We start from the raw sequence: 14145 nt of genomic DNA, 5'->3' as shown, positions 1-14145 counted from the left end.
TTGGTCACCAAGGGGCTAGAGGCTTTGTGATGTTTGTGGCTATTCATTGGTTAATTTCATGGGGCTAGACAAGGATCATATCATGCTTTATCATATTCTCTTGAGCTTTTGAGATAAAAACAAAGCAAAATTCCCTCCCCAGTGAAAAAGAAACTCAACTGCAAAAACAACTCATTCTAAACTTTCAATACTTTTAGATGTCAGTCAAAGGAATATATTTGAACATATGAACAACAACATTTAGATGTAAATAATGCATATCTCAGTGAGATTAAAAAAAAAAAAAATCAGAGGTTGAGGTCATACTTTTACTATCAAAAAAAAAAAACTAAAGATAAAATTCTTGTGTAGCACCTGCCGCTCTGCAGAATGGGTGGCCAGATCTTCTAACCTGCGCTTGTAATATATGCGAGCTCTGTAGCAGAGTGATCTCTGGGCTGTCTTTTACAATGTCAAGAAGCCTGGTCTGAGCTGTAGTGATGACAGGAATGGGAGTGTGACTCCCCGTCTCCCCAGTATTTCTTACCTGACAGCTGAAGTGGTCCCTGAGCCCCTTGCTTCATGACTCAGCCTTCCCTCACATACGGACTGAAGGCTGAGGTTAGGGCAGGTGTACTCTCTACAGAGCTCAGCACAGTCCGGATCAGCCAATCCCGCTAAAGGCTTTGCTATCTGATCAAGCACTTGAAAGTGGGGAAAACTGAATCCCAACTCTGTGAATTATCCTGAATACAAAATTCCTGAACCACTTATGGTTGCTTGCCTGAAAATCTTGGGGAGAGCTCTTGGGGAAGCGAGGAAATCGAAATCCTTTCCTTCATCAAAGAGAAACCTGCATCGTGTCCGCAGTGACACGAGATGGTAAAATCTGAATTTTGAACTCTACATTTGCAGAGCTCATGTGGGTTTTGGGATTGTGGTTGACCTCCGGAGGTCACCTTTTCTGAATTAGTTATGAAGAAAAAGCAATTCTTTTAGCAGTTGTCTTCTCACGTGTCCCCTCAACATTAATCTCAGCTTTGGAGAAAATGGACTGCAGAGTAATGGAGGGAGAGAGCTTGCATCTGGCCTTATGAAACAAGCGAAAGGTTACTTACCGCTGCCATACTTTTGAAGATTTTGAATGCATTTATTTCTCACCTGGGGGTTCAGAACTTCTAGTTTTGAGTGTTTTTGTGAAGCCATTATCAATTCCTACCACTCTACAAAGCTCTTATACATTTGTCCTTCTAGCAATTTACTTTCTCCATCCCCACCCTTAAACTCAATTTTGCTCTTACTAATTGTCCTGTTAATGGTTCCCATTGCTCGTTCCCTACAAGTACAAAGTCAATATGTAAAGTAATAGCAAAGCATTCAGATAATCTTATAGTCTGTTATCTTATAAGTGCAGAAATTGCCCATTAGAAAATATTTGCTTTTCAAAGGATTAAATACTTGGAGAAAATGGACTGCAGAGTAATGGAGGGAGAGAGCTTGCATCTGGCCTTATGAAACAAGCGAAAGGTTACTTACCGCTGCCATACTTTTGAAGATTTTGAATGCATTTATTTCTCACCTGGGGGTTCAGAACTTCTAGTTTTGAGTGTTTTTGTGAAGCCATTATCAATTCCTACCACTCTACAAAGCTCTTATACATTTGTCCTTCTAGCAATTTACTTTCTCCATCCCCACCCTTAAACTCAATTTTGCTCTTACTAATTGTCCTGTTAATGGTTCCCATTGCTCGTTCCCTACAAGTACAAAGTCAATATGTAAAGTAATAGAAAAGCATTCAGATAATCTTATAGTCTGTTATCTTATAAGTGCTGAAATTGCCCATTAGAAAATATTTGCTTTTCAAAGGATTAAATCCTTGGAAGATGCGAGAGCTAAATCTACCCCACTCATTTCTCATTCCCTTTTGCACATATTAATAATTATGATTTCATAACTAATGGAAGATCAAGTGTCCTTGCGGGAAAAATAAATAGGTGAAGAACTTGGAATCTGTATTACTTTGCATTTGAAAATCTCAATATCTTAGCCTATGATTTGATAAACAGCTTCAAGGCATGGAGCTTATTAACTTTTAATTGCAAATCATGAGATGCAACTGCTCGACATCTTTTAAAAAATGTCCTGCTTATAGTCTTATGAAGATAAACAAAGGTCATCAATTCCGATCCAGATTTCATTTCCACACAAGTGTGATGCCCTGAACACCATCAACCTTCATTTAATCTATTTTTCCACAAGAGAGGATGTTTTTAATATCTACTAAATATGAGTCAAATGCGAACAAACACGCCAAACCATAGAAGCAAATTGTTTCACTCCTCAGGAGAACAATAAACCATTCTTATGAACTTTGACTTGGAAACTTTGACCTGAATTGCAATTAAAAGTAAGTTAAGAAACATGTTAACAACAAAAAATCCCCCTCGTTGAAAACCAATGAGACTTTTCACAACTCTTTTGAACCAACAGTCATTGACAAACATTCCGAGCTTTCCAAATCCCATAAACCCAGAGTCTGTGTTTGTGCACATGTTTGTTGAAAGATGATTCTTACTAAATCAAATATCAGAGACTAAATTGATTAAATAGCTGGTTTATGTACCATTATGGTTGAACTATTGCACATGTAACTGTGCACAAAAATCAAGCAGATGTTATTTAAACGGACGATTAGCTTTGCTGGGAGATCCACCCTGCTTGACTGTGACCTCATACACATCTGCAAACACACTCCTGTGACCTGAATGACAGACGTGAGTCTGTACAGATGTTCTGTTACTTACAAACGTCAAGCTGTCACTGCTTCTGTGATGTAATTCTCTTTGACATGTTGAGTAAGGACAAAGGGACACTTGGCTTTTCTCAATTCCTTTTTACAATCAGTAGATCATACACCTAGCTTTGAGCAGCACTTATTTTTACATGTTTTATGAAATGATTCAAATTACATTTCAATTATAATTTATGCATACTTCTATGATAAGAATGTTTTTAGCTTCTGAATTAAAATGTATTATGATAGTTTTTGGAAGACAAACAGTCAATATTAGGACACAACTGTACTGATAACATTGAAAAAAATAATAATAAAAAAGGAATTAAACTGCTGGAAAGAAAACATTAGCTAGTTTAGAACAAGGTTTTATTATTATTTAGTCAAAAAAGCAGCTTTACTTAATATATGAAAAATATTTGTCAGCCAAATAAAAATCATGTGGTCTGATCAACATGCAGAAACTGAAAAAAAAAAAAACTAAATAAATAAATAAATTGATGAACAAACAAACAATAAGTGATATCAGTAACCCCTGCAGACCATATCTATAATCTTACATATCAGATAATTTAAAGTTCTTATTAAAAGGCAATCCCAAATATTTATGAATATATATATATATATATATATATATATATATACACACATACATTCATAATACATAGTCAGAACCTGAAAAATATATTTAAAAACCTATAAACTTGTAACTTTTATAATAATAATATTAAAAATATATAATAATTTAATATAAAATCGACCGATATAATATATTATAGTATAATGTAATATGATATAATATAATATAATAATATAATATAATATAATATAATATAATATTTTTTTTTTCCCTTTTCTTCATCATGGACACTCTTGTACATCATTGATCCATATGCTTCTCTGCCTTATGGTGAAGTTCACTGACCCGTATGGTTTTCCTAGTGATGCTTGTTGACCAAACAAATTGTTACTATCCTTGAAGGAACCACATCAGCCTATTCCAAAGTGCACCTTATGTTGGTAGGTCTTTTTACTGCTTCATTGTTATCTCCACACCATCATAAACATTTCACCAGCTTCCAACCACCACCTATTCACGATCCGACCCCACCACGCCTCTTCAACTAGAGGAACCCAACCGTATCTCATAACTTCCTCTCTTTTCCAACCTACTGCGTAGTCAGAAGCCATAACAAACCTCTCAGAAAACAAAATGAGTCTGCTTGTAGTGGTCATGCCAAAACCCAGCCTACGCTCGCCGCCAGTGCCCCAGCACCTCTATTTCCTGCACACTTTGATGCTTATTCAAAGGTAAATCTTATTTTCTTTCCATCACCTTTAGTTTCCCAACCCCTGACTCCATTCTGATATAACTCGGGCAATCTGGCCGGGCATCAGTCATGCATCGAGCCGTTGAAACCGTACACGTACAGCCCCTGCCAAATGGAGAGAAGCAAAAGAAATGGAGAGATCAGGAAATGGAGAGAGAATATGGATCAGTTTGTGTTTACCGCCAAATTCTGCCTCCCTCAAAACAACACATTAGTGACAGCGCTGTGAAGGGAGCTTTGATTTGGGCCAGTGAGCCACGTATGTCACTTGTCTCCATTCCTGGCATGTTTTCGATTGCACTTCCTCTTCTTTCTTTTTTTGTTGCTGATCTATCTATCACAGCCCGCAGCAGGCGCGTAAGCAGGTGACGGGAGTCGTTGCTGAAACAGACGGGCCTCATTGTTGTGCCAGACACGTCAGTGGAGGCAAAACACCACCTCACCCATTCGTTTCCCAACCGATTGCCCCCCCATCCCAGAAGCCCATGCTCTTCTAGCCGTGCGCTGGATTACAGGCCATATCACCTCACTCTTCCACAATCTTGTTTTTGATGTCAATAACTCAACATATGAAGCCACTGCCATAGAAGCCCACTGTAATTGAAGTGAGATTTCCACCTCTGCAATTACTATAGCATCAAACCCACTCTGGAGAATAAAGACATCTCTCTCACATCCTTCCTTTTAGCTCCTGGAACTGAAACATCCCCCATCCAGTTGATTTTAAAAGCTTGTTGCTGGAATTCAAGGTCCCCATTTGATTGAGCCAATGTTTCAGTCCATTTGGTTAATTGCAAATCCATTTGCCTGCATGTAATTTATTGTTTTCTTCAGTCACACGCTACAAGTTAAGAGTCTTGTCACCTTGAGCCAGGTCTTGTGAGATCTGGCCTTGTCTCTGGCTACAGATTTTTTATTATTTAATAAAGGTTTTTGAAAACACGCCAGACCCAGAAGACCTTAGATATTGTACAAATACATTCACTGTGAAATTGCTCTTCTGTTCAGTGATATTTTAGCTCTTTAATGAACTCTGACTTCACATCATGACACTGTGAAAAAAAAAAAAAAAAATCTATGCAGAAAGCATTCTGTACAAACCCTATACAGACGTATTACAAAGTGCATATGCCACATTAACAGTTTGGCATGATATGTGTTTGTTTCTCACACTGTAAGGCTTTAGAAGACCAAGCACATCAGATTTACTGGTTTTACGGTACTTTCATGTTGCTTTTTTGTCATTTTTGCAGCTGAACAGCATCCATCTTCGGTCACCAAGGAAAGTCTGTACAATTACTCCATTTACTCACCATGATTTCATTCCAAAACCCAACTAACTTTCCTTGAAACAATACAAATTGAGTAGAATTCATTCAGACTTTAAAAGCAACTGAGAGAGCGCTAAAAGACAATATATGAGGAAATGCGGGATTTAAAGACAGAATTATGGATTAAGGTTTTCCCAGCCAAGAAGGTGGAAGAATTGCAGCCCACTGGCCAGTAATTAAAAAGGAACAATCAATCCGCACTACTGACCGACTCATGAGAAATCTATTGAGTGACTGCGGTAAAGCGCTAATTTGGAGCCATTAGGGGATGCAGAGTTTGCAAACAGGCCGGTAATGATGATGGCTTGCATGGCTACAGGGTTGCCCTTTGTACCGCTGTCAGACTAAGAGTGTCTGGGAGAGCTGAAATTAGATAGGGAATGTCTGACAAAACCTCAACGCCACAGCCCGAAATAACAGCTCCTTCCTTTAATGATCAGTGCCATTTGTAGTGCATGGGCTCAGCCATCAGTAGTGAGAGGCCTATGGCAGATGAACAGTGTAAAGCTGTGGATCGCTGAAGTCTGCGACGAGAAATACAGGCTCATCGACCTGCCTTGGATCCCAAAGCTGTCTTTTAGATGTGAAATTGTTTTGGTTCCATATTAGGAGCTCAAATAAGCCCTTTTGAGATGGACAATCCTTCTTTTAGTAATTGGGTGAGACTAAATTCATAACAAAATCTAGCAGAAAAGAAGCCTTTGATATTCCCTATCATATTTGCTACTAAAAGCAGTTAATTGGAGCTGTGATTTAGCTGATATAATACAAAAAAAAATATAATAATAGAAGCATTTCTTCATCTTTGCCCTGCTCTGCTATGAACAGCCACACTGAGAAAGTTACTAATAAAAAAAGTCACTTAATCTGAATGCCCTTATATACATTAAAATATAAAAACCTGCCCTACCAAGGACATCTACCTCAGAAGTTGCATTAATTTTGTTGCAAGTGGAACTGGCTGCATTTAAAATGGCCTATCATGGGAAAATTAATAACCATCCACACGGGTCAAGAAAGAGTCAAGACCGCCTGTAAAAAGCCTGAAGTGGAGCAAACTTACAGTGCATTTATATCAATTTAGAGATCTACTGTATACTTACAAGGCTGCAACAGAAAAGTCAGACCTCCAAGTGGCAAACAAATAGTAACATATAAATCATAGTGGAAGCAGTCACACTACACACCTCTAAATCTATTTTTTTTTTCCTAGACAAAAATATATCTGTTAGATCTGCAGTTTGCAAGATGTAAAAATAAATGTATTTGATTTTATTGTCATTATAACTAGAGGCTCACCTTAACATTACCTGAAAACTGCCAATTACCGCTTTCATAGGCAAAACAGAAGCTCAGGCAAGAAACCAATTACGTAAAAGTTCACAGGGAAAATGAATCACTGTTATCAGTCTTCGTTTTATTGTTTGTCATTTTGGTTTTTGAGGATGATGTGAGGAGGTGGTGGATGGACATCGTCATCGGCATGTTTTATTAATGCAACCAGGGGTGTCGTAACGGGGGGGAAGGTTAGGACGATTCCAAGGGCCCGGCGAGGGAGATTCTTATCATAGAAACCATAGCGGCGCCCCTGAATGCAACTAGAGCTCTCAGCAACATTACATATTATTGTATTTGATTGTTGGGATATTGCATAAAAAAAATGCTGGATAGAAAGCCTGCAAATAACATTTTCAAAGGCACCCACTTGAGCAGATCTATGCAGATATATGTAGTTAATGTGCATGTCACTTGATTTAAAACACATTAGCTACAATGGAAACACTTTATAAATCCCTAAATAAGCATTGAGAAAAATCATGTGACTAGTTTTTCATCGTGTGAATCATTTTCTCAAAGAAAACGTTACTCTTGTCATTCTGAAATGCCAAAGTTTGTCACAAAACTTCAAGTAGCTAATATATTACTTTTCGTAAAGAGCTCCCACGGCTTCCCCAGTCACTACTTGCAACTTGCATTTCCGGATTGCACCAATTTTCTAATAAGGGACAATTGTGTTATCTTTAGCACATGGGATAGAGAGATTTGTTTTATGTTTGATATACTATAATATTTTCATTTTTGGCCTAACATATACAGTTGTGACCATTAAGAATGCACATTTTTTCACCTGCAGCATGCAATTCGCCACACGTGATCACGGAGCTCCCTGTAGGTGCTTTTTCAGATTTTTAAAAAACATTGTTGTACTTCATACAATATCCACCAGGCGGTGCAAGGATTTCAATTTCAAACAACGATTTGAGTGATGCAAAAGTGGTCATTCATGCATATTTGCATGACGTTTTATATTTTGTTTTCGATTTGACGGTTTAATTCCACATTTCAAGCTGCCTAACATACAAAAGTAGCTATATGAATGATGTTCTACTATTATGACCAAAAACAACTATTTAAGTTCTTATTCTTTTATAAGAAAATAATCCAAGTGAACGTGCCTTCGCGCTCGTCCAAGGCTAATTTATCATGTCATTGTAAGTTGAATAGAAACCTTGCTTTTGTGGCTCAGAGGTGCCAGACCTAGAAGACTCTAATCTTGAACCCAACTCACCCACTGACTGTATCAGAGAACTGAGACTTGCTCAGGAACTGTAAGCTACAATGCCTAATCAATACCGTTAGTCATGACCAAAGTCTTAGCTAAGAGGAATATCACATACAGTTGATGTTTTACAGTATTACCAGGATTGCACTGAAGTCACGTCGTACAACCTGACCATCAACAATCTCACAGAACTGCACAGCGTACACATGGCTTTTTTTGTCTTCCCAGACTTGTTCTCTAATTCCAGATCTTTAAAATTTCATCTTTGGGAATAATTGATATTGTTTGTGTACAGAGCTGAACGTTCTCATTGAATACTTTTAACAGTATAAGCAAAGATTGAACAGCTTTCCTTTTTTCAGGCTAATTAAAGACCTCAGCGACATGCAATTCTGAACAACCCCTTGACTGTAATTATCTTTCTCTTTGCCGTGACCTCCCCTCATTGTGTCCTTTTCTCTTTCTTTCACTCTCAACTTCTCTCCGCCGGCTGCTTACTAACTTTGATTTTCCCTTGCCCCAGATCTGTTCGGTAATGAGCGTGCAGGGCGATCAATAATTCACTGGAGTTTGAATAAAACGCAGGATGCTCAGGTTTGGGTGTGTTTTAAACAGAGAGAGTAATCAGTGCCATTCATGAACTTGTTTTTTTTTTTTTCTGCTGGTCTTTAACGGCCCTCACACAATGTCTCCTGGCTGCTTTTAGATTGCCTCTACACCCCCTCAGTCCTCACTCGCGTTATTACGCCCATTTCACATGCACATTCGACTGCTCCTCGTTCTGAGTCACACTGTGTTGATGGCTTCCACATACATACAAATCACACCTGCTCTCTTTAAATGCAGATAAAATGAAACCACTCTACTATGATCAAGCCTCATTCCTTGATGCTCAGCCCACACCGTTCAGATCAGAATACCGTCATGTGCTAGAAAGTTGTTTTCCAGTAGCAACATTTCTCTCTCCGTTAAGATGATATGAAATGATCTAAAATAAGATGTGCAGGCACTGGCAGTGACTCGCTAACCTTTGGATGCTGTGTAAATGTTTCCCAGAGGAAAATCTTGTAGCTCAGAAGTTCATACTGTAGCACGAGTTCATATTGAAATCCAGAATTTGGAATCTTGTCAGATCTCCTAACATTATTTTCCTTTTCCGTCTTGTGTAGTTCCACCTGATGACCCCGTTATCATCGGAGGGCCTGTGGTGAGCCTAAGAGCGGGCGACCACCTCAATCTGACGTGTCACGCAGACAATGCCAAACCTGCCGCCTCGATCATCTGGATCCGAAACGGAGAGGTGCTGAATGGAGCCACGTACTCTAAGGTAAGTTTTGAGGAATTGAAGTTGCTATTTATTAGGGTCTCACTAATAAAACTTAGCCACTTCAACATATAAATGTGACAATATGTATTTTATTAGCTCCTAAAATGTGTAAGTATACTGTATATGCAGTATCATACACACCCATTATTATAGGGGTTAATATAATTTATGGTGAATGTAATTTCAGCAAGTACCACATGTTCCTGGAACAAAATTCTAATCAACCAATCAGAATTGAGGGTTATGTTTACAGGAAATGTCAGTTCTAGGCTGACAACCAGGGTTAGGTTCTACACCCTTGCTATTCAGCTATCATTTCCCTCTGATTTTAACCCTCTGGTATTGTTCATTTGAGAGTCACACTTGTGTTGTTCGCATAACAACACATAATCATGGCCATAATCATGTACTAATTTTATTTTTTAGGATAAATTATGGTTAGGGTTAAGTTTAGGGGTAGGGGTAGGGTTAGGGTTAGGACTATGTTTTCAGACAGGAATGTTGTCCTATGTTCAACAAACGATGTTGATACAGGAACATGTCTCAACAAAAAAATGTTGCAAGTTGTTGCAAATGTTGTCAAAAATTATTTGACAGATGTCAAAAAAGGGAAAATAAGGAGCATCTGTAACATGTCTGTTATGATTACAACACAAAGCATGGCAAGGCTTCATCTGCGAAGAAGAACATTGGGTGACTAAGTACAACAGAACTGCTGCAAAGTGACAGCAAACATTAATATTTGCCTTGAAGACCATGTTTCCACGAAAACTGATCAGAGAGAACTTCACAAAATCAACATCCATGAAAGAGTTGCAACTGCTAAAACTTTAATCACAGACGCCAATGCTAAAAAAAAAAAAGAGTCATGATTATAAAACTTGCAGTTGGAGCACAAAGATGATCGTCAACATCTGCCATGTCCAGGCAAATCACCTGATTTGAATATTATCAAACCACTATGGATGATTTTGGAGAGAAGAGTGAGAACATTGAACTGGAGACTATTCAAAAGTTGTACGAATGCAACACAGCTTACAAGATCATTAAAATAAAGGCACATGGTGGTAAAACATTCATTAAGAAATATTGCACATGTCCAAGGTGTTCACATTTTTGTATAACACCTGTACACTCTCATTTTATTTTATTTTATTTTATTTTTATTTATTTTATTGCAAGATAATACTGTATATGCAGGTTTTTTTCAATTTCATATGAAATGGCCACTCGTCGTGAGAGTCATCTCTGGTCATGATTGCTTGCACCATCTGCACTCATTCGCTTTAGCCCTTAGCTCCATTTGATTGGAAGAAAATCCCTGGAAATCCAGCCTCTAACTGAAATGACAGAGACATGTTTGTCCTCCTTACCCTGCAAAATGTGTCAACACAAACAAACAGATGGCAAGATAAGGCAAAGCCATATTGTTGTCCCCAATCCCCCCCCGAACGTTCCTCCTATAAAAGGTTTCCCTCCCCTATATACAGCTGATGTTTGTATGTGTTTATATGTGATCCAGCCCAAATCCATTTGTCATAATTATATTTTAATGCCATCAAAACTCAGATTTCATCTCGGCTTCCCATTGTGATCTTCTACTGGGGTCAGTCTGAGGTAGAAAGCAGCTGCCGTGTAATCAACACAGCTGTATAAATACACAGTGCTTGCAAGATCCTCTCAGCTAACGCTAATGCTACTCCTCCCTCTAGCTGATCTGATTATTGGCTGTTTCTAAAGAGCAGATAAACACCATTGATTTAGCTGGTGTAACTGTGCCGTATTGCCCATCAGCACACTCGGTAAAGGAAGCGCCGCTAATCGAAAGCCGAGCGCTCGCTTTTTTTTTTTCTGCGGTTATCGCGATAACGGGTGTGAGGGACAGGGCATCGTGATGGATGTAGGCAGTTGAGCTTTCTAATATCTCTATTCATGCTATTAAAAAGCAATGCAGTCAATTAATCCACAATCACTTGGTCTGAATAATGGAGAATGGGACAAGCATAATCTCTCTCACACTCCCCCTTCATCAGGCTCATAATCGGGACAAATGAAGGCCAATGTCTGTATGAAGTATGCAGTGAATATGTCTTTCTGTTGGGCTGGCATTTCTGGAGATGCTTAATGATTCAAATGACTAATGTGTCATCCTTACATTGCTGAGGTGTGGATTTTTCTATTGGCCTCTGAATGTCTTTACCTGATGAGCTGCCGTAAAACACTGATGGTGCTGTAGATGTGTAAAAAAATATCAAAAATGATATCTGGTCTCTGAATAATTTTTGGTTTGACTGTATATCTTTCTGTTATTTTCACACTTAATTATGCCCATTAAAATGTACTTTACAGCAAAACACGCACAACGCGTGCGCGTATTTGTACTGGTGCAGAATGAGAGGGACAAGTACAGTACAGCCTAGCGCATTTCACACAGGCTGTTAGTTTCACTTTCGCCAGAAAGTCGTGTATGCTTAAGGGTGAAAATAAATGACGTTTATAGTGAATGTCCCTATAATTTGTCTTATATTTACGATTTTGTTTTAATCCAAATGATGCGTGCTAAGTGAGCGAACATCAATAAAGATCCCACAACAGAAGTGCGCGCTCTCTCTCTCTCCCTCCCTCCCTACCATTAAGTAACGTGTGCATTGTTTTACTTACTTCTTTTTCACATATCCGACCGAACTACAAACGAGTACGAGTACGAATACAGGAGCTCAGTATCGGTGCATCCCTACTTTTAAGTATACTTTAAGTATAACAGTAGTAAACTTTGAGTACACAACTAGTTTACATCTATCTTTTTAGTTTGTACTGCAACTATACTAAAAGTGAACTTATAGGGATACTGATAGTTTACTAATTAAGTACTTGTAGCATTTTTAGTACACTTTGAAGTATAGTCTCAGTAAACTACTAGTTTAGTAGTTTTATACTGCAAGCATATTCGTAAGTTTTCTTTAAGTGAACTTTACATCATACTTTAAGTATACTACTATGTCCCTATTTAGGTATTAATTTGTATATATTTTGTTACATGAATATCTGAAAATACAAAACATCAAAAGAACAGGGTATCTGCTTGTAAAAAAAATTTGTTATTCTAGCTTCATGCATTCTTTTTTTAAACACTTGAATGTGGATAAGTTTCATAAATAAAAAATAAAGAAATAAACAACATTTTGAACAAAAAGCTGAAAAAAGACTATGAATTGGATTCAGAATGATAATCAAAACGTAGATAAAGTCGATCAACACCCCAAAGCTTGACAGTTATTATTACCTCTTCATTGGTCGACATTTTATTCCATAACGTTACACAGTTTTGATGCTGTTTTATGTCTGATGATCGTGTTAGAATACATGTGGAAGCATCTGTTGTTTCGGTTTCTTCTTCACTTGTGTTTTTTGGAAATTCTGTACAGAAGATGTGTACTAGCGCCCCCTACAGTATAACAATGAAAACACGGATTCTAGGAGCACAATTATAGCTAAAATATATTTAGACTTTTTCTAAGTAGGCTATAAGTCAAGTATACTTAAATGTCATTTTAAGTATATTTCTGAGAAGTACATAAAGCCCATTTCTGAGAAGTACATAAAAAGTAGACTAAAAGTATACGTAGATGGAGTCGATCAACACCCCAAAGCTTGACAGTCATTATTACCTCTTCATTGGTCGACATTTTATTCCATAACGTTACACAGTTTTGATGCTGTTTTATGTCTGATGATCATGTTAGAATACATGTGGAAGCATCGGTTGTTTCGGTTTCTTCTTCACTTGTGTTTTTTTGGAAATTATGTACAGAAGATGTGTAATAGCGCCCCCTACTGGATAACAATGAAAACACGGATTCTCGGAGCACAAGTATAGCTCAAATATATTTTGACTATAAGTCAAGTATAAGTCAAGTATACTTAAATGTCATTTTGTGACACTTCTTCATGTCTGAGAAGTACATATACTGAACAAAATTATAAACGCAACACTTTTGTTTTTGCATTTTAGAGTGGCCTTTTATTGTGGCCAGTCTAAGGCACACCTGTGCAATAATCATGTTGTCTAATCAGCATCTTGATATGCCACACCTGTGAGGTGGATGGATTATCTCGGCAAAGGAGAAGTGCTCACTAACACAGATTTAGACAGATTTGTGAACAATATTTGAGAGAAATAGGCCTTTTGTGTACATAGAAAAAGTCTTAGATCTTTGAGTTCAGCTCATGAAAAATGGGGGCAAAATCAAAAGTGTTGCGTTTATTATTTTGTTCAGTGTAAAATTAGACTGAAAATATACTTTCCTATTTTTAGTTGAAAAGAAGTATACTAATAGCACACTTGAATAAACTTATTTTTTGTAAGGATATATAGATAGATAGATAGATAGATAGATCTAGAACTTAGATAGAACTTCTCAAAACTTCGTCTTTCGCTCCTCATCTGTCTCTCAAATTTAATTTTACCCCCACGACTTCATCCCTGCTTAAATTTCTGTATAATTAGAGCAGGCTTTTAAATAGTAATGCCCACCATGAGAGAATATTTAAATATTTCAGATAGAGTTCTAATTAACTTTAGTATCAAACTGAAAGTGCGCGGCAAATTGTTTCATGCTGCTGAAGCAGGTAGCATGCGGCGCAGCTCCGCAGACACAAGAGCTTGACTGTCGCCTTCACGCTTTCTCTTTGCCAAATTTAGCCTCTTCTGTTGATGCTTGAAACATCAGTCTGCCTCCACCCCTTCACTTCTACCCCCTCCCCTCAGCACCCCCCTCTTAATTAACCTTCTTGCGGTTTTGCCACTGAAATTAAAAGTG

The 14145-nt window shown here is 37.8% G+C and overlaps 1 protein-coding gene across 1 annotated transcript in view; it reads left to right on the top strand.

Moving 5' to 3' along the window:
* LOC107709557 (kin of IRRE-like protein 3) overlaps positions 1–14145 on the top strand; it is a 204445-nt gene that overhangs the window by 143899 nt on the left and 46401 nt on the right. The window contains exon 4 of the mRNA XM_016514051.1: positions 9168–9325. Within this exon, the coding sequence (XP_016369537.1) occupies positions 9168–9325 (158 nt within the window). The remainder of the gene's footprint in view (positions 1–9167; positions 9326–14145) is intronic.

Source organism: Sinocyclocheilus rhinocerous, unplaced genomic scaffold (genome assembly GCF_001515625.1).
Source record: "Sinocyclocheilus rhinocerous isolate Xijiao unplaced genomic scaffold, SAMN03320098_v1.1 scaffold656, whole genome shotgun sequence".
Classification (NCBI taxonomy): Eukaryota; Metazoa; Chordata; class Actinopteri; order Cypriniformes; family Cyprinidae; genus Sinocyclocheilus; species Sinocyclocheilus rhinocerous.
This window is presented reverse-complemented; position numbering and strand designations above follow the sequence as displayed.